This window comes from Fistularia commersonii, chromosome 8 (assembly GCF_037954325.1).
Source record: "Fistularia commersonii isolate RoL2024-O1a breed Wild chromosome 8, RoL_Fcom_v1.0, whole genome shotgun sequence".
NCBI classification, from domain to species: Eukaryota; Metazoa; Chordata; class Actinopteri; order Syngnathiformes; family Fistulariidae; genus Fistularia; species Fistularia commersonii.
This window is the reverse complement of record NC_141291.1, coordinates 1,950,467-1,972,655: the sequence shown is the minus strand read 5'-3', so window position 1 is coordinate 1,972,655 and position 22,189 is coordinate 1,950,467. Positions and strand designations below refer to the sequence as shown.

The window sequence follows — 22,189 nt, the reverse complement described above, 5'->3', positions numbered from 1 at the left end:
GAGTGAGCCCGAGGGCCTCATGTTTCGTGGTATGTTTGGTAACACGCACAATATTTCCCATCTGTGAAACACGGCGGTAGCTCCAGTATCGTAGCCGGATCCGCTTTGTCCGGAACAGCTTGGAACCGATGACGGATCCGCAAAGTGCGAGTCTTAGAAGTGATGACGGCCGGAACATAACAAGGAATCCATCCAAGGAATCCAAAAACAGCCACGTTTCAATTCTTTGTACTTAAGACCTTAAAACACTTGATAGCCTTAACCTTGACAATTTATATTTTATTGTATTTCTTATTCTCCCTCCTTACTACTATTATCTATTATTGTTATGTTTTTGCTTGAAACTCTGGCACAACAATTTCCTTCGGGATAAATAAAGTTGTTCTTATCTTATCTTATCTTATCTTATCTTAGCTTAGCTTATGTTATCTTATCTTATCTTAGTTTATCTTATCTTATCTTATCTTATCTTATCTTAGCTTAGCTTAGCTTGTCTTATCTTATCTTAGCTTAGCTTAGCTTAGCTTGTCTTGTCTTGTCTTGTCTTGTCTTGTCTTGTCTTATCTTATCTTATCTTATCTTAGCTTATCTTATCTTATCTTATCTTATCTTATCTTAGCTTAGCTTGTCTTATCTTATCTTATCTTAGCTTAGCTTAGCTTAGCTTAGCTTGTCTTGTCTTGTCTTGTCTTGTCTTGTCTTATCTTATCTTATCTTATCTTATCTTATCTTAGCTTGTCTTATCTTATCTTATCTTATCTTAGCTTAGCTTAGCTTAGCTTGTCTTGTCTTGTCTTGTCTTGTCTTGTCTTGTCTTATCTTATCTTATCTTATCTTATCTTATCTTATTTTAGCTTAGCTTATCTTATCTTATCTTATCTTTCCAAAGAAGGGTTTTATGGAAAGAAACTCAAGGGTTTGGAACGGAAGAGTCCACGACATAAAGATATGGATATGAAGAGACACTTTGTTTCAGGAAGTCAAAGCAAAATCCCTCGAGTTAAAGCAATTCTACCTCACATCTGTGAAATGATCTCACTGCCAGTCACATTTATTCAGGAATAGAGTTTTCAACAGCTTGACAGATTGTCAGGCACCTCGGTGGTTACAAGAGACGCAATGGAGTGGATGGGATGTAATTATTAGGGATTTGTAGTTATTCTTTACAAGAAAAAAAAAAAAAAAAAAAAAAAAAAAAGCTATCGGGACTAGGAGAAATCACATTATAAATGAATAAAATAAAATGGCATAAATCAGAAAAAAAAAAAAGAAATATAGGAAAATAAGTACAATGTATGAAGTACAAATCTATTCAAAAATGAAAAAAAAAAAATATAAAAATAAAATATTTACAATCAAATTACGACATAAATGCATTCAGTTAATTTAAGTCCTGTCACGTCGCATTCAAGTTACCGGAACTTCAAATGGGTGTTTTTCATTTCCCTGGCTTTGCTGTATTTATCCAGCCTCAGCAAACTCCACCGGCGCTCTGCTATTATACCTGTAGTCTTTGCAACACTTTGCCAAGTGTTCTTGAAACACAGACCTTGGCCAGTGGCCACATTTCCCATTGCAACACCAGCAAGAAAGATTTTTTTACAGTTTCTTATTACCCTCTTAAGTTGTAAGGGCACTTAAATTCAACATCCAGCCGCAATATGATTTAAAATGAAATTTTGAATGTATTCCGGCATCGCAGTTGCGATCCCAAAAGACTCGCTCTTGGATTCCCTTGCGGAACGGCACGACACGAAGATCTCACCCCTGAACTCGCCTCCCTGAGGAGCAACTCCGTAAATCTCTCCAGGAGCCGGGAGTTAATTTAGAAAATAATTGAGAAAGAGCCGACTTCCCTGAATCAGGGGCGATTTGACACCGCGAGTCTCTTCCCTCGCCCTCCTCGGTCTATTAGACTCGATAGCATCGCAGTCTTTACCTCTTTGTCTGGCTGGAAACTTCTAAAGGAGGACAATCTCCTGGGTGGACACAAGGGATTAGAGACGATTACCAAAGCGCTCTTGAATCTCCCGTTTCGAGAAAACCTTTTTTTTTTTTTTATTTTTATTTTCGGCCTCAGAAATATGAACGATGTTAAACAGCGCCGGTGTATTTCGACTTTTCTACGGCGGCAAACGGGTTAATGTGAGATCTCCGATGCACCAGCGCGGTCTCAAATATTGATAAATATATATATTTATAGAGACTTGCTGAAATGTTGAGGATAAAAATAAGGCGGACGGTTTGCTGTGGTGTTTGTCACCAGCGGTATCATGAGGAAACTTTCATGTGGGAGAAAAGAAAATATGCTGACTGAATAATCTTGAATAAGTAGGTCATGCTTTTTTTTTTCTTTTTTTTTTTTTTCTAGAAAGAGACTTTGCTGTTGGCTTTGCTGTTTACTTTGTTTGTTTATTTATTTCTATATAAATTTTTGAGCATCACTCCCTGAATTCAAGTACTACTTATTATTGTTATTATTTTTGCTCATGTTGATGTTGTTGATGATGATGCTGTTATTGTTATTATTATCATTATTTTTATTGTTTTACATCAGTGGGACATATTTGTTGAGGTGAAATTTGAACCATTAACGAAAAAATGCAAATGAACTATTTCATGACATTTTCATTTCGAATGTTATAGTTTTTGTGTCTTAACACGGAACATAAATCTAGAGTTTTTACAAAAATCACTCCATCTTTTAAAATCGAATTCTTCTTCTCCTTTTCGGCTTTTCCCTTCAGGAGTCGCCACAGCAAGTCAACTTTCTCCATCCAACCCTATTCTCTGTATCCTCCTCTCTCACACCAACTACCTTCATATCTTCTCTCACTACGTCCATAAATCTTCTCTTTGGTCTTCCTCGAGACCTCTTGCCTGGCAGCTTCACCTTCAGCAACCTTCTACCCAGATCTTCACCATGGTTTGGACACGAACGCTCCTTTGTTCATGTCCAAAACATCTCAATCATCCCTTTGTCTCGGTCATACATGTCCTGCACCCCTGTGACAGATTCTTCTTCTCCTTTGGGCTTTTCCCTTCAGGGGTCACCACAGCAAGTCAACTTTCTCCATCTAACCCTATTCTCTGTATCCTCCTCTCTCACACCATCTACCTTCATATCTTCTCTCACTACGTCCATGAATCTTCTCTTTGGTCTTCCTCCAGACCTCTTGCCTGGCAGCTCCAATTCCAGCATCCGTCTACCAATATATTCTCTATCCCTCCTCTGTCCATGACCCAACCATCTCAGTCTGGCTTCTCTGACCTTCTCTCCAAAACATCTAACATGTGCTGTTCCTCTGATAGACTCATTCCTGATCCTCTCCATCCTGGTCACTCCCAAAGAGAACCTCAACATCTTCATCTCTGCAACCTCTAGTTCTGCCTGCTGTCTTTTGGTCATTGGAACAGTTTCTAGTCCAAACATCATCGCTGGTCTCACCACTGTCTTGTACACCTTTCCTTTCATTCTGGCTGATGTTCTTCTATCTCTCCGTACCCCTGAAACTGTTCTCCAACCATTCCAACCAGCTTGGACCCGTCTCTTCACCTCTTTTCCACACTCCGTTGCTCTGGACCGTTGACCCTAAGTACCAGAAATCCTCCATCTTCTTGATCTCCACTCCCTGTAGCCTCACCGTTCCACCTGGGTCCTTCTCATTCACACACATATATTCTGTCTTGCTGCGACTAACTTTCTTTCCTTTCCTTTCCAGCACATATCTCCACCTCTCTAAATTTTCCTCAACCTGTTTCCTCTGCTCTCACTGCAGATGACAATGTCATCTGCAAACATCATGGTCCATGGGGATTCCATGTCTAACCTCATTTGTCACCCTGTCCATCACCATTGCGAACAAGAAGGGGCTCAGAGTTGATCCCCGATGGAGTCCCACCTCCACCTTGAACTTCTCTATTACAGCTACAGCACACCGTACCAGTGTCTCACAACGGGCATACATGTCCTGCTCCAGTTTGCATACTTCTCTGCCATTTCCAGATTTCCAACCTGAGGCTGCATTACCAACTTTCAAATTTGAATACCACCTAAATAAACTCTGTCTGGAAAAAAAAAAAAAAAAAAAATCAGATTCATAATATCCACATTCATTTGAAACATTACATATATTTCACTAAATGTTATTCATTAAATGTTCTAAATGAAATTCTAAATGACTTGAAATGCCTTGAAACAGTCTCCTGGCATATTGTTTTGTATTTCGGTGAAAAAAGACTCCAATTTCCACTTGTCCAACGGCCCTCGCTGCCAACTTTAGTTAAATCTTGTGATAAAATATAAAATAGCTTTTATAATTTTATGACAGAGACTGCGGCCACATGCCTTTTGTAAGTGTTATCATTATTATTATTATTATTATTATTATTATTATTGGTAGGATGATGATGGTGATGATGTTAATGATGATGATGATGGTAACAATAACAACAATAATAACAGTATTGATAATAATGATAATGATAATAATAATAATAATCGAAATATTATTTTTCATAACTTAATAATCATAACCTTTATAATACTATTAATATTACTAATAATAATAATACTACTACGACTACTTCTACTACTACTACTACCACTACTACTAATAATAATAATAATTGTCATATTTTTATTAATGTTATTATTGTTATTATTCAAAATCTATACCCTTTATCCTTATCCTCCTTAATATTTCATTCAGAGACGTCCGACTGATTCCTCTCACCTTCCTTCCTCCCACATCACCATATTTCCACCGAGGCATCCGTCATTTTATTTCTTTTTTTTTTTTTTTTTCCCTCCTCAACTCTTGAGTTCTGAAATCTGAACTTTAAATCCGCACCCGCTTTATGGTTGACTGAAAAAACTCATCACCCCGGTAACCGGCAAAGACGAGGTGAAGAAAAAAAAAAAAAAAAACGTATCTATACGATACCCCTGCAATCGCTTTCAGATGGAAATGATAAAGAGACGGCGTGAAGGCATTAGCCAGACTCCGGATGCTGCAATAGTTTTCTCCATAACTCAGCTTAACCCCCCTGACAGACCGCATCACTCACAGCCACGTAAACATCACTTCCTTATTCTGCAGCTGTCGAGCGAGAGGCCTGGGAAGCCTCCTCCGGTTGCTCGTATTGGGAAAAAAAAAAAAAAAAAAGTCAATAAATATTATAAGTAGCTGAAAAGTGTCAAAAGCGATCTATAAAAGGGAATAAATCGGGATTTGTTATCTGTTCAGGAGCCGTGCAGCTTTTTTGTTTTGTTCTTTTGACAGACGAGAACCCCGATTAAGAACCCGGTCCGGCGTCACGACCGATCCGGTTTCGGACCAAAACCTGATCCGGGAACAGCTCTGATCTGTGTCAGCGCCTTCAATAAACTCTGAAATCCCAGATCAGCAGAGACATTAGCCTATTTAGAGCCTTTGCAAGTAAAGATTAGAGGTGTGATCGAGGCATCTCAGGAAGTGTGTGTGTGTGTGTGTGTGTGTGTGTGTTGGGGGAAGGTTGCTCATCTACAGAGGAGCAACCTTGATCTTCCTGCAGGTATTAGTAAAAAAATGCATATCGTGATGGACGGGAGTTATGACCCTCCCATAAAAAGGATAAATGAAGCCGCCATCGAAGACGTTCCTTTGCTGAGATACTTTTTTTTTTTTTTTTTCCAGGGAGTAAAACTGCCGGCTTGCACTTTTGAGATTTGCAAACCATGAAATGAAGTCCGCCTTGCGCAATAGTGAATATTTGCAAAAAAAATCTGGAAACATTAAAATGCAAATATCATTGATTTAGCATTGGTGGCAGCAGAACAACAGCAGATTTTTTTTTTTTTTTTTCTTGGATTGTTTTAGAGCCCTTGACAACTCCCCGCCATAAACCCGGGGTTTCCTCAGGTGTCATGATAACGTTCACTCTTTTTGTGATTTGCATTCAGGGACGCCCACCGAGGTTACGCCGGTCTCTCGTTCCCAAGTCTGGGGGGATTTTTTTGGCCAAATAGGAAAGCAGCTGCACAAGGACGGCAGGGTATTAGTTACAACACCTGCAGCCGGTAAGAGGTTCAAGGTCTTCCTGAAAGGACAAGGATCCGCGGCTATTGTTGGAAAATCTCGACAAGAGTGGAAATGGGGCAGGATGCAGCTAAGCTGAAATGTTGAAAGGGCGAGTTTCGGAAAAGCATACGTGTTACTAGATTTGGCGAGAATCAAAAAAAACAAACATTTAAATAGTTGTACCGGTCTAAGAAATACCGTCTGGTCTTCAGCTAGAGATCAGTCTTACTGTTTCGGATTTGGAGGAAGTACCCGTATGTAGACTCAAGGATATGAAGGTAGTTGGTGTGAGAGGGGAGGATACAGAGAATAAGGTTAGATGGAGAAAGTTGACTCGCTGTGGCGACACCTGACGGGAAAAGCCGAAAGAAGAAGAAGAAGAAGAAGAAGAAGAAGAAGAAGAAGAAGAAGAAGAAGAAGAAGAAGAAGAAGAAGAAGAAGAAGAAGAAGAAGACCCGTATGAAGACTCAGGACTCTGCACCAAAATGGACAAGGTTCGAACAACAAGTTTACTTTGGCCGGGTGAACAGATGCTTGCAGACCGGATAGGGGGACGCAGGGCAAGGAGCTAGCTGGCAAGCGCTAGCATACATCAACAGGGGAGAAGCCTGGTTGGAGTTCGGAGGCTGGGCAAAAGGAACTAGCATACACCGATAGGCGGGTAGGCAAGAGGCGCCGGCGTACACCGATGAGGGAAGAAACCTGGTCGCGAAGAGTCAGAGGAACTCTAGGTGGGAAAAGGGAAGCCCGGTTTGGGCTGGCGGCTAGCTGGAAGGCGCTAGCGTGAGATGCTTTTAAGCCCTCACTGATTGCCGAGAGCCAGGACAAGCCGGGCGCTCCCTGTTTTTGCAAAACTCGAGAGTTTAGGAGGGGAAAAAAATGAAGTAAAATGACGACTGCCTTGGTGGAAACATTCGTTGTAACCTGGGGATCTTGTGTTAGCGCCTTCCGCCTAGCCGCCGGCCCCCGACGGGGCTTCCTTTACCCACCTAGAGTTCCTCTTCAGCGTTCCTCCGACTGTTCCCGATCAGGTTTCTTCTCTTGTCGATGTACGCCAGCACCTGCCGAGCGCAAACCTGCCGCGGGCCAACCCTGACACCTACAGCTCCTCGTTCTTTAAAATGGGATAAACAAAGGGGTCCTGGAGTTACGACGAAGGTGAATCTCAACTTCCATCCCCTAGTTCACCCTAAAGGAGCACATATTCGTCACAGAACTAGACAAGGCCGTAAGAAAATGAAAGGAAGATCATCATTATAGTGCAAAAAGAAATGATCCCAAAATCCCTGCTAGTAGTTTCACCTTGTACCTTAACGTTCTGTTTACTGTTCCGAGCCGTAAGCACATAAGCCAACCTTGGCTAGCTTTAGATACTTCAGTTGATTTCCTGGGCGCTGATCCTTTCAGGCGTTCAAGGATGTGAACTTTACTCTTGGTAAAAGTCGCAACCGTGGTACGATTTAAGTTCAACGCGCAGCCGATGTTTGCTACATTTGTTTGTTTGTTTGTTTAGAAGTTTATTAGGACAGTGTACAATTACATTAAGCACAGAGGCAGAGATGTTTGTACCAGATTGTAGCTCTTAGCTAATTTCCATCTGTAGTCCTGGAAAGACAATACAAATATAAAACTGTACAAAATAGACATTTCTCCTTTTTTGCCTTTTTGATAACATCTAATTTCACTATGAATGCCATAGTTTCCTTACTTTTCTTCGCGCCAACATCTGATGAGTTCGCCTTGTGTTTTGGAGCTTTGTGACAAACACAAAAGTGAGAGGTCGGACGTAAACAAAGCACCCAAAAGGACGCAACGGTCAAAGGCGTGTTCTTCCGCGGCATTTCTAAACAAGTTAGCAAAAAAATGCTGTTGGGTTTGTCTCTCAACTGATATAGGAATCCATTTTTTCCTTATGGTTCTCCTGCTCCAACTTTGTGTCAAACCAGTAGGTCAACCAGACGCAAACGGCTAAATAGCATCGACGCGTCGAATGTTTGTGATTCCGCCCCGCATCTTCGCGGACAAATTTTAAGGCCACGATCTGATTGTTGCCCTCAACCAACGCGCAAATCCTTGGGGATTCCGGTTGGTGGGATTTGTGCGTTCCCATCAGAACCCTCAAGACGTTGAGTTAATGAAGTGGAAGCAGCTTTGTCCACCTCGCCTGCCCCTAAAGTGCCCTCAGAGAGGTCCGATCTTACCTTCTCTAGTGAGTTTAGATGCACGCCGAAGAAAAACACAACGAAACGTTGACTCGAAACACAGAAAGTGTACAATTTGGTGGCGTGATCCAAATCCTAAGGGGAGAAACTACATCATTGTTAGCAAAAGCCAGATACCGGCTCCCTTCAGGTTCCAGTTACTAATCACTTGTATCAATAGCTGTTGTTCATAGCTGTGACTGGGAGCTTGTAAAATGGTGCCATAATTGGTCCAAACCCTGGCTTTATTTCATCGAGACAGATGGCGACGGAGCTGCTTGTAACATTTGCAAAATAACTGGAGGCGAAGCAGAAACACGAGCCGAACGTGGAAGAAGAAAAAAAAAAAAAAAAACATACCGGGAGACGGACTTCCGGAGAAGCTTTGTATTTGAGCTCCTTTTGTTTCCAAACCGAAGGCCGAATCTTCTGGAATTGTTGTTTTTCTTTCATCTTATCTTCACTTTTAAGGAATTTTGCACAAATAAACTGATGCAATTCTTTTGAGACGGAGAGTTTCCACAAATCCATTCGGTATGCACGCTTCATTTTTTTCCTGTCGCAGTCAGACGCCGCGGAGATCGACCTCCGTCAATCGTTGGAACCGAGCAGAGACGAGTCCGATGAGCTTCGCTTTGCAGAAAAAAAAGACTCCCGATTGATAACAACTTCTTTGACGCCTCAACACGGATCTTCTGCGCGACGTTCCCAACGCGTCACGCGTGATGAAGTAACATATCGAGAGGTTTTATCTTTTCGGCAGTAGTTGAGACTTCATGCTACGCTTGAGGTCTCTACCAGACTCTTGGTTCGATGCTGGGCGTTTGGGAGGCATCGTAGGGCGTGTTGTTATTCCGTTTATACGAGATCTCGCATGGTTACAATGTGTGGAGCGAGAATTTGCGATGCTGGGTGTGTCACAAAGAAGATCTTATATTTTATCTATTTTATGAAATTAATTTTTCTTTAATTTTACTATTTTTTTTTTTTTACATTTTTTTTCTTCTTAGGGTAGAATATGTCTATTTTATCATAAAAAAAAGCATCAAATACTGGAAAAAAAACCCCAAAATATTAAAGACCAATAAATCACAAGAATCAATTTACAAAAATAAATAAAAATCGAAGTAGCGAGGGCGTGAGAGCCAAACCGCGAAGTAGCGAGAGGTTACACTGCATGTAAAACAAGTTGATCAATCCTTAAATATCCAGTTCCCTCGACATTTTTTTTTTCTTCTTAGGCTAGAATATGGCTATTTCATCACAAAAAAAAAAACATTAAAGACCAATAAATCACAAGAATCAAATGACAAAAAAAAAAAAAAAATCTGCGAAGTAGCGAGGGCACGAAAGCCGAACCGCGAAGTAGCGAGGGTACGCTACATGCAAAACAAGTTGATCAATCCTTAAATATCCAGTTCCATCAACGTTTTTTTTTTTCTTCTTAAGCTAGAAAATGGCTTTAGAATAGCAGTTCACAGTGGTGTGAGGTTGCAGTGACCGGAGGTTAGATATGTTTCTGCATTGGTAGTTGCAGCAATAAGGCCTGCGCCTCTTGTAGATTACATGTATTTTCTGGAAACACATTGTTAGCGTAGGTCAGAAGTAAAACAAGTATGTGCCTTATCGAAGTAGTTGCTTCGGTGGAGTTGCACAGGTACATTCGTCCGTCTTTACACGAGGAAGTCAAACACGAGCTGACGCTGTTAAGACTTCTTTATATCGGAAAGTTGGACAAGGCTATCGGGCAGTGGTGGGCAAACTACGGCCCGCGGGCCAAATCCGGGCCGTTGGTCTTTTTAATCCGGCCCGCCAAAGATTGGTAAAGAATTTATCCTTGATGTGAACGATTGAATGATTGGATCAATGAATGTGGGAGCTCAAACAGGAGGTTATTTCATTTTCTGAGCTACTTGAGAACACTTAGGAATTTTCCTGAGCTGAATGACACAGATTGGCTTTGTGATTTAGCCTTTACTGACATACATGAATGAGCTAGTGAAGCTACAAGGGAGAAAACAGTTTGTGCATGAAAATATCAGAGCCTTCAAAACCAAGCTGGTTTTATTTTCAAAGCAAATGTCAGACAAGTGTGATATGTACTATAAACAAATGTGTTTTTTTTTTTTTTTTTTTTTTTAATATATACCGTATCTTGTGGTGACCCGGCCCGTCTGACAATTTTTAAAAGTCAATGCGGCCCCCGAGCCAAAAAGTTTGCCCACCCCTGCTATAGGGTGTGGCCTCGCTGATTGCCAAACAAACAACAACAGCTGTACCAACTTAAGTAAAGATTACAGTCAACTTAACAGTCACACAAGATGCAAAAAATACACAATAAAAGTTATAAAGAAGCTAAAACACATACTAGCAGTAAATAAAATGTGCTCTTGTCTTGTTAGGGTATAAACAGTGTCCTGAATGGCGCGAATATGGCGCGTCAGGTGAATTTGCGACGCGGTATGCTTTGAGCTTCCCTCTGCGAAATCCCTGCCTCTGGGGTTTGAAGGCGTCGGTTTTTTTCGGTGCATCTGGGATGCCGAAAAAAACGACCGCCCGTGGTTTCCTCTGACCGCTGGAGTCGCGCGCCCTCGTTTCAGCGGCGGATCGCCGGTGGCCAAAGACAACCGGCTCTGATGGATTAATATGCGTGTCTGCGATGGCGCTCTGCAAGCCGGACCTTCAATTCACCGAATTACAACGCGGACAGGATGCGGAGTCAGCTCCGCGGGACGAGTGAATGACGCGGGTTTAAATATGCAATCGCGACCGTTTGAATTCAAAAGTAAAGAAATAAACACGCGACGTAGCTTAGCGGAGACGTCCCCGCTTTTCTTTCGGATGTCTCCATCGCCTGCGACTCGGTGCGCCGCTGTGAAATTGCCCCATCAATCCCCGCCGCCGCTGCCGCCGCCGCCGCCGCGTTCCACCACCCTTCCCCCCCCGGAGGTCGGGGGAAAAAAAGGGAGGAGGAGGGAAAACTCCGAAATATTCAGCGAATTCATTTGCTCATTCAGCAAAGAAGCCGTGTTTTTACACGGGCGGCGAGTCTCGGAGGGGCCGGCGGTTGTTGGAGACGGCGATGAATCAATTCATACAAACGGTTTGTTGTTTGCGTTATCTGACAGCGGCAGCTGCGAGAAGACAAGCGCGCCGAGAACTTCAGATGCAAACATGTACACATCCAGACACTTAGAAGTTCACTTTGTGAGACGGGGGAACAAACAGATGAGCACCCACTCGCAACGATACATTTTTCACATCATATAAAAGTTATATGTCTTGCACTGCGGAGGCCTCATTAACATTTTATAGTTTTCAGTAGAAGCCTCTCAGAACAAAAAAAAAAAAAGATGGATATGGAAACAAGGCCTTTTGTGGCTTCCCCACCCTTTCAGGTTGCCAGAAACTATTGTCTTTTTTAGGACGTATGCCTTCTAACGTGACCCCAGAGGAGTTAGTTATGGCTCGCAAAAAGCCGGGGGTTGCGTGCTAAACAACACGCCGCACATCGGAAGCGTCCATAACTCCTCCGCGGCTGCTTCGCTTCCCCTTTTTCTTTTACGACGTCAGACGTGCCGCGATAACAGAGCGGGACCGAAAAGAAGAAGTCGATGTGTCGTTCATCCTTACCTGTTTTGGGGTCAACAGAGAAGTATGGCTGTCCTTGGAGGATGCTGTAGACGATCCTCGCGCTGTTTCCGTAGGTGGGATCGTCGGCGTCCGTGGCCGTGACTTGCAACACGGACGTCCCTGCGAAAGGAACGCATTAAAATGACTTCCGGGGGAAAAAAAAAACGTCACTTTTCAAAAAAAAATAAGCCTCATACGGGATAATTACTGTACATCTACAGCCGCGGGGGTTCAACGGTGACATTTACAATTGCAAAGCGCTGCAGGCCGTTTCATATCGGAGTGCGAAAAGAAACGGATTCAATTCATTTGTCCATTTTTTTTCTGCACCGTTTATTCTGGAGTCTGTCTGAACTGTGATTGGGTGAACGTCCCGGTTCGCCGTTCACTCGCTCATTCACATGTGCGATAGAGACGCGTATTCTTGGCGAAATCTTCTCGTTGTGGCGACCGGCTTTGACATGAAGACGTTTCAGCCAGTCCTTTCCTGATGACCTGGGAGGAGTTTCCCCAACAGAACTGCTAGGTTTTTATGCTAACTTGTTTTGTAAACGGAAGAGTTGATCTGCAGACGATTTAAGGGGGTTGCAATGCTAATGAGGTGTCGTTCGTTGGAACGAAAGAGCAACTTAGCGGGATTGTCTAAAGCTAAACAGAGGAGCGAAACCTGTTGGATCACATAAACTGAGGTTTGAAAACAGCGATGTTTGTATTCTGGCCAGAGACGACTGACGGTTCGAGGAAACGATCTTTGTCATTACATTACATTACATTACATGTTATTACATTACATTACATTACATTTGGCAGATGCTTTTATCCAAAGCGACTTACAATAGAGAACATAAGGACTGCAAATAACACTTGCAAATACAAGATGCACAGGAAATATACAGAACAGTAAGCTTGGGTTAGTGAGTTGTTTTTTTTTTTTTTGACAAAGACGTACACAAACGTACACACACACACACACACACTGCATAGCCTAACTTGCCGCCTAACCTGATCTGGGGCATCAGCGCAGTAAAAAGTCCTGAAAGATAAAAGTTTTTCCCTGTTTCTTGAAGGTTGAGCGAGATGATGCACGTCTTGTTGCTTCCGGAAGTTTGTTCCACCACTGAGGTAGTAGAACTGAGAACAGTTTGGCCTGAGATCGCTTAGAGCGAGCAAAAGGTACTGCTAGTAGGTTTGTATTAGAGGAACGCAGCTCTCTGCCGGGAACATAAGGTCTTATCATTTGGTTCAGATATGCTGGACCTGTCGAAACAGAAAGACCTTTTCTAAACAGACGAGGGACCTCAGACACAACCTCACGAACATAAAACGCCGTACTATGATCAATATCGAGACGGACCAGGACCTTCTGCACCCTCCAAACTACCAGGAAAGATCCACCACCAGAACCAGCCTCCGCTAACGTCCACATGAGCCTCATTTCATGGGATCCAACCGCTTTCACTCTTTTGTTTAGTTTTATCTTCTGCACATTGCGATCCAGGTCACCCCGCTAAGTCGCTCTTTCGTTCCAATAAACGATAACTCTGTTAGCGTCATAACACCTAGCTTCTGCGGATCAACTCTTCCACTGACGCAACGAGCCGCCATAACCTTAACTCACCCAAAACCCTGGCAGTTCTATTGGGAAACTCCTCACAGGTCATAAGAACTGAAGAAACCTCAGGGACGAGTGAAACATCTTCAAGTGAAGTCCAGTTGCCACGACAAGAAGATTTTGCCAAGAATTCCGCATACGTAGAGACATACATGTTTCACTCACACATCCAGTTAGAATCAGAGGGGCAATCGGGGGGGCTGCGTTGATAAAGTTTTTGTTTTGGTTTGCCTTTTGTTAGCATGTCGAAGAAGAACGTCCACAGAGAGGTGGAAGGGGAGACGCCCAAGATGAGGAGAAGATGAGGTAAAGGAGGGTGTTCAGTAAACCCTTGTTTTGGCGGGGGTTACGTTCCAAAAAGAACCCCTGATAGGCAAAATCCGTGAAGTAGAAACCTTTATTTCTTTTAAAAATTATTATGCAATTAAATACTCTATTATACATCGCCGCTGTCGTCCATATGTTTTTTTCTTCCTTCTTTATGGAACTAACGGAAGATTCATTTATTCCGTAATGCCGACCTACAGCCGCATAGCTTTTAGCTTCCCTTAGCATGTCCAGAAGTTTAACTTTATCTGCCATGGATAGCATCTTCCGCTGCCTTTTGGGCCCTTTTGTCGCTCCAGAGCGTTTTGTCAACATGATGGGTTTTAGAGAAACTGGAAATTTGCAAGAGAATTTGCACGTACGTCATGTAAATTCGGCAAGCTGTTTTACGTACGTGTACATATTAAACTGCGACGTTATTGACGCACAGGTAGAGAAGAAGCGGAGTGACTTTTTTAGCCAATCAGAATGCAGAACACAATGCACCATGCAAATCCGTGAAGTAGCGAAACCGTGAAAAGTAAACCGCGTTATAGCGAGGGATCACTGTATTTAAAAAAAAAAAAAAGAAAATCCAGAAAATGTAGGCTAAAAACATGGAAAAAAAAATGTAAATGCTAACTCTCTAGTCGGCCTCCCACCGCAAGAGCAGTGACCCAGAACCGGGAAAGGGTCGGCTAACCGTCTTCCAGTTTTCAGATTTCGGATGCTTCCCAAGAGCAGCCGCCTTTCGCATCGACGGCACGCCGACCTTAATCGATCCGCGCTTTTCGGTTCGGTTTCGTCGCGCTGCACGGCAGTTCCACGTCGTCTCGACTGCTCGCCCTCCCTGCGTCCGCTGGTAAAAAAAATCCATTCACGTCCCGATTTCTCACGGCCGGTAACTTTTACGGCGCAACCAAAGGAGGAACGACAAACTACACCGCCGCTGTTTCTTTGTGAAACGGCCGCTCTGCTCTCTTCCGTTTGATCGATCCGCTCCGTCTTAAATCTGTCGATCTTTAGCGACCTCGGCGGAGTCTTCGCCGTGACCACAAAACATAATGCCGCCTTAAGAGAGTCCAAGGTTGGCCAATGAAAGTGGATTCCAACCGGCGGGCTCGTGATTATTCCACCGTCTGAGTCCATTAAATGCGGGAAGTAAAGGCTCTCCGAGGACGCACAGGATCAGACTTATGGAGAGCGACGAAGCTCTCAGCTCGGGTGAATCATTCATTCATTCATTCATTATCTTTATTGCTTGGACGAGAGGCGAGGTTCACAGGGTCAGTCTCTCATTCACACCTCCGGACAATCCAAGGTCTCCAACGAACCCCCTCTATGTGTTTGGACCGTAAGAAGAACCCGGAGAACTACCGCAACTCCCTCCTTGCCGGTGTCCCAGCGGTGACCATCAGGCCTCTGGAGCTTCTTCAGAAAGTCCCAAATTCTCCCACACAACTCCTCTTCTTATGTCCCTTCACTGGCTCCCGGTAGCCGCCAAACATCAAGATCAAGACCCCGGTGTTCGCCTACCGGGCGGTGAACTGGACAGTCCCGTCTTGTCTCCAGGGTATGGTCAAGCTACATGTCCCTTCCCGTCCCCTCCGATACGCCACCTTTTGGCGACCGTCCATCCCATCACTCCGAGCCCCCGGTCGCCGATCCAACCGGTCTCGGCTCTTCTCGGTCTCGGCTCATCGGTGGTGGAACGAACTCCCAAAAAAGGTCAGAACGGCGGAGTCACCTTGAGGTGAAAGTCCACTTTCACTACCTTGCAGGGTACCATTCTACATACTACCTACATTAGCACTACCCTGCTAATCGCACTTAGCCTCCAACCCCCCTGGACAAACAAAAAAAAAAACACTAACGATAATAATATAATAATAATAATATTAATACATGGGATTTGTACAGCGCTTTTCATGACACTCAAAGACGCTACACAAGTAAAAAACAGAAGGAACAGAACATACACAGAATTATTGGGAAGAAGTCCATAATTGCAGAGTGTGGCGATGAGCGCCAGTCCAGGGACGAGCTGGAGGAGCTTCGCCGGTGTGCAGCTGAGTGTCGTGCTGCTGTGAGGAGGCAAGTGTCGGATGTCGGAGATGGATTTTTGGTGGAGGGAGAGATGGTGGAGCAGGAGGAGCGAGAAGATTTTGGCCGATGGAAATGCCGTCTTGCTAGGCGCCATCGGGATACGGAGTTTTGAGAGGCTGGCCGGCTAGCTAGCCAGCCAGCCTGCTCAGGTCGGCAAGCTAGTTTGGTAGCTTGCTGGAGATTGTCCAGGTGAGCCTTTGTCTTTGGTTTGGTTGATTGGTTGGATAGCGGGAAGCGGCAGCCAAACGCGCCAGCGTCCTCCCGCCAGCCATCTTGCCCAAAAAAAAAAAAAAAAAATGAACAGAATGCATGGATGTATACGATTCAGTGACGGTTATTTGGTTGCGTTGTCACTTCTGACTTCCGACTATCGGTACATCGGATCTTCGGCGACTGAACTGCATTTTTTGTAAGTCGCTTTGGATAAAAGCGTCTGCCAAATGTCTGGATTGTAATGTAATAGTCGTTTCACCTCAGCACCACTGGATGAAATAGTAAAATACGAATCTTCACCTTTTCGTTTGGGGCGGCTCCCGTTCAAAGATCACCTCGGCCAATCGTTTCTTCCATCGAACCGTCTTTCGTGTCCGCGGCCATCGGACTGAACAGCAACCCGAGGTGCTTCCACAACCTCACCCATTCACATCTTACCCAAAAACTGCTTCTTTTCTTATCCTTGTCGGTCCCAGCCCGCACACACCCTCCCTATTTTTGTCTATTTATTTCCTTCATTGCTATTTTCACTCTATTTATATTGTCGTTTCATTCCGGTTGTGTATTTTTCACCCTTTACTGTTCCTTTATGTTGTCCATTATAATCCCTGATGTTGCTGGCGTTGTCATTAATGCCGTCTATTTATATTCATATTTATTTTACGTTTTTATTTTTGTTACGCTGCTGTGACAAAGGAATTTCCCCCTACGGTGATCAAAAAAATCTTATCTTAACTCCTTTTGTATCCTTCTCTCTCAAAACAAGCCACTTTCTGTCCATCCACTTCCTAACCCCATCTGGCGCTTCCAACATCAACATCCTTCAACCCAGATCTTCATCATCTCAGTCTGGCCGTATCTCCGAAACATCTAGCTGTCCCATCGAACATCATTCCTGATCCTCCTCAACATCTCCGCTCTGCACGGGAGAACGACACTTGCTGAAACAGAATATTACAAGGGAAAACAGATTGAATGGTGTAAAATTACAAATGTTCCTTATTCGAATATCAACAGCTTGTCGTTATCTTTCTCTGCACTTCCTGGAAGTGACATGTGGTCAGAGATGTATTTACGGCTCCGTCAACTGCGACTGATATCTTCATGTAGCTCTGCGGCTGATAGGCCGGCAAGGCTCGCTCATACGTTACGGCACTGGAAACGGACCGAAACGTGTCCTACTCCTAGCCGGAAAGGCTAGCTTAGCCGGATGTAAAAAAACAAAAACAAAAAAACAAACAAATAAACTGCAATTTTTTATTTTTTTTTCGGCGCTTCAGCACTATGATTTATAAGTGACGACCACGACCCGGTATGAAAAAAAAAAAATCAAAAAAATTTAAAAAAATCCAGAACTACCAGTCTTGTACCCGGGAAATCAATATAGATGGCAAAAAAATAATTACAAATAAACTGCATTTTTTTTTTTTTTTTTTTCGGCGCTTCAGCACTATGATTTATAAGTGACGACCACGACCCGGTATGAAAAAAAAAAAAAAAAAAAGAAAAAAAAAATCCAGAACTACCAGTCTTGTACCTGGGAAATCAATATAGATGGCAAAAAAAAAAAATTACAAATAAACTGCAATTTTTTTTTTTTTTTCGGCGCTTCAGCACTATGATTTATAAATGACGACCACGACCCAGTATGAAAAAAATAAAAAAAAAAAAAATCCAGAACTACCAGTCTTGTACCCGGGAAATCAATATAGATGACAAAAAAATAAAAAATAAAATAGAAGAACTTCACCACCAATTAGTTGCCACACTCCCAGAAAGCCTCCTTCCTGCGCTTGGGAGCACCAGTATTGACAAACGCTGGGGGATTAGCGCTGCCGAGTGTGAGGACAGTTGATTGTTACAGGCGATTTGACCCTGCGGATGCCAAAACCGAAGAGGAATTACTTTAATGGACGCGCACGTACGAGAGGCCGAGGAAAGGGGCTAATTATTTCTCCCCCCCGCGGTCCCTTAATTTCCTCCCTCGGGTCATCAGCGCCGATTGATTGCCCTTGTGCAATCAGGGACGGAGTTTGCGGGCCAAACTTTTAAAAAATGAACGGTATTGTTCCAACTAATTAACAATGTCAACATACAGATGAGTCCACGGCGGCCGGATTGCCATCTCGCATGATGACTAACCGACTGAGTACAGATTAATTTTTTTTTTTTTTTTGGCGGGGAAATAACCAGTACTCATCCACCGAGCCGGGACGTGTTGCTTATTAAAAGCAGTGCTTTTCCAATATGACGCTGAATGCAACAAATAGACTCGCAAACGGCACTGTGTTTTCCGTCGGATTACATAAACAGAATATCGGTTTGACTTCGGGGTGGATGTTTTGGGGTTCAGTTCCAAACCCCTTGTTGTTTTTGATGGCCCGGTTAGCACGTTGTGAACGGCGTCCTTGGGTGTGCAGGTGTGAACCCGCATGGCCCTGTATGCAATATCATCCCAAAAAATGGCACTGATCGTTTATTCAATGCCATTTCTGAGATCAGCAACCAAAATTAAAACAAAAAAAATAAAATTCTCTTAGACCTCCAAAGATTTTCTGCTTTCTGAGCTTGGAGTAAGAAGTTACAAAACCGAGAATCCCAATCAATAAGAATAAGAATAAGAATAAGAATAAGAATAAGAATAAGAATAAGAATAACTTTATTTATCCCGAAGGAAATTGTTGTGCCAGAGTTTTGAGTAAAACATAACAATAATAAATAATTGTAGGAAATTGTATAAACAGTAAAAAAAAAAGGGGGGAAGAATGAGAAATAAAAATAAAACTATAAAGTGTCAAAGTCAAGGCTGTAAAGTGTTTTAAGGTCTACACAGGAATATTGACTTGCCATTCAGAATATCCAAATATTCACCCTCTTATTCACACGTCTGGCAAATAAAGCGTCTCCTATGAAACTCCTGCATGTTTCTGGACTGTTGGAGGAACCTGGAGACCCTGGAGGAACCCAGTGCAGAAAACATGGAGACTCCACACAGAACAGAAACACCAAACATTACCAAGGATCTTTCTGCTATGAAGTGGAAAAAAAAAACAAAAAAAACAAAAACACATCACCAGGAAATAATGGCAATAATAAAAAATAATGGTAATGACGCTACTAATAATAACCATAATAATAATAATTATAATCACAATAATCAGGCTAATAATAACAATATAATAATCATCATCATTGTTGTCATAATAATAATACTAATAGTGATAATAATAATTATTATTATTATTATTATTAGTAGTAGTAGTACGAATAAAAGTAGCAGTATTATTTGTATTATAATTATTATATAAGTTTATTATTATAAAATGTATTGTATATTATTTTATTATATTGTATCATATATTGCATATTATATAGATATAGATATTCTACATTATAAATGATAATAATTACATTTTATCATTATTACCATTATTATTATTATTATCATTATTATTGTTGTTGTTGTTATCAAAGTAGGTAACACAATTTATAAAATACATAAATAACAATAACAAACAAAAAATAACAAAAGTCATGAAAGGTTGCATTGTTTTGGTACTGTTGCAGAGACAGGCATAGTTTCTACTTTGGCTACAAACAAAACGAAGTATGAATGAGTAAAGCATGGACGTGCATGAAGGAGACTCATTAAAATGCATTGTGGTTATCAATGTTTAACTAGTTAGAAGGACTTAGCCCGGCCTGGACTGTCCAAACTTCATGGTAACGACTTCAACTCCATGTATCTTATTTTCACGACTGTAAGACGCACATAAAAGTCTTAGATTTCCTTCAAAATGTGCAGTGTGCCCTGTATGTGTAGTAAAGAACACCATGAGAACGTTATAGGGGGGAGTGTGGAAGTTGATTGTATGTAAAAGAACGGGTATGTGCGTTATGCAGAACATTTTAACAACCCTGAAAACATCTCGAACAAACACATCCGGCCCAGCCACGTCACCAACATGAACGAGGTGCCGCTCACTTTCGACATCCCGGTGAGTCACTGTGGAGAAGAAGAGGACCAGCACGGTAGCGATACGCACAACGGGGTGCGAAAAGTCTTCTTGGAGACCAGAGTTTAACTAAGAGTGGAAGGCAGCGCCGGGCGACTTACGCCACAATTTGCAAATGGATTGTAGATGCTCGGGCTAACGTGTCCGCTAGCACTGTTGTTCAAGCTTTCGCAAAAGCCGGCATCATTTCTGTTCAAATCAGTAACAGAGGATGAGGACTTCCATGGGTTCAATTGATGACTATTACCGGTAAAAAAATGTGAATACCAAACTCAGTTTTGCTCCCGCTCTGTTTTTAAATACACTTGTATGCTTGTGTGTGTGTGTTGTTGTAAGGCGGACGTAGAAGAGGACACCATGAGAACGTTAAAGGGGTAAATGTGGGCGTGGATTGTATATAAAACCTGCGCCTTATAATCAGGTGCGCCTTATAATCAGGCGCGCCTTATATGTGTGTTAAATACAGTAATGGGACACAGAACTGAGACTGCGCCTTTTTATACGTGTGCCTTATGGTCGTGAAAATACGGTAGATATCCCGATGTTAACCGAGCAAGATCTCACTTATTACTGACGTTGCAGCCAAACTTTTTTTTTTTTCTTTCATGGTGACTTTTGGGAATTCTGCTGTTAAAAGGTGGCGAAGACGCCATCTGTGATCCGTGTCATGCAGGACCTCGGTGTCAGAGATGTTGAGACGGGCGGAGCTCAGCATGGATTGGTGTCGCCACCATTTGTTCTTCCCCTTCTGCGTCCGCCAGATTGCAGTTACTGATGGTGAATAATTGATTTACTTTGAACGCTTTTATGACTTACTTATTGCATCCCGACATCGCAGAGGCGCTTATCCGACCCGACGAATCACACCGGGATATCAACCGGAAGCGTCTGTTTTAGGAGCGTCCACAGATCCATCGGGATTTGGATATTAAATTTGGGATTTATGCATAATTTTCGGAATAAACGTCGCACTTTTTTTCACGGTTCGGCCAATCCTGCAATTTTTATATTAAAATATATGAGTTTGTTATAGGAGAGTGCACTCTAGGTTCGTGTGCCAGTATCTGTAACTCCGATTACTCCTGTATCGCCAAACATTTAAACATCAACTTTTAAAGAAGAAGGAAGGAAACTGGTGAGGGACTCCAATTGCAATGCAGAACCCAAAAAATGCTAATCCCGAGCTAAAAGCTAGCTGGCCACAGCTAGAGGAAGTTCACAAATGTGTTCCTGCACAAGAGGCTGCTGGAAGAGGCTTGTCAACGGTGCAGTCACGTCTCCACGCCCAGGCGGTTGCCAAGGCGATGAATGGAAATGACTTTACGGGAGGACCTTCCTGGAGTTACCTCTTCATGCAACGCGACCATCTCTATCAGAGCACCGACAACCGTGTCCCAAAAAACAGCCTTGTACCTTCAGAGATGGTGGAGTTGCTCAGAAGAGACTCTGAGGATGAAGAATTCAATGGATTTAGTGATTTGGAGTGAAATTGAAAGTGTGGTAAACTTCTTATGCTATGTTGTTTATGCTAGTTATCTAAATAACGTTTAATATGTTATATATGAACATGCAAGACACCTACTCAGCCTGTTCTTCTCTATTCTATTAAGATAAGATAAGATAAGATAAGATAAGATAAGATAAGATAAGATAAGATAAGATAAGACAAATTTTATTCATCCCTATAGGGGAAATTCCTTTGTCACAGCAGTTATAGCAGTTATAATGTCAAAAAAATAAAAAAAATAAATTAAAAAAAGTAAAAAAATATATGAATTTAAATATAAAAGAAAATTAGAATATTGTGATAAAGTTATTCAACTTCTGTAATGTAATAAAAAAAAAAAAAAACTTTTTCATGATATTCTAATTTTTTTTTTGAACATTTATTAGAACAGGTTCCTTAACAGAGTCACACACATTCTTACAAAATCTCATAACAAGATACACATTATACTATATTCTTTATAGGTCACTTATTTCCTCACTAGCACGTGAAAAATAAAATTAAAAAAAAAAAAAAAAAAAAAAACATCTAAC

General features: G+C 42.2%; 1 protein-coding gene across 1 annotated transcript in view; it reads right to left on the bottom strand.

The window, feature by feature from the left end:
- LOC147231582 (cadherin-18) overlaps window positions 1-22,189 on the bottom strand; it is a 181,252-nt gene that overhangs the window by 92,330 nt on the left and 66,733 nt on the right. Inside the window, exon 4 of the mRNA XM_086150469.1 lies at window positions 11,897-12,016. Within this exon, the coding sequence (XP_086006595.1) occupies window positions 11,897-12,016 (120 nt within the window). The remainder of the gene's footprint in view (window positions 1-11,896; window positions 12,017-22,189) is intronic.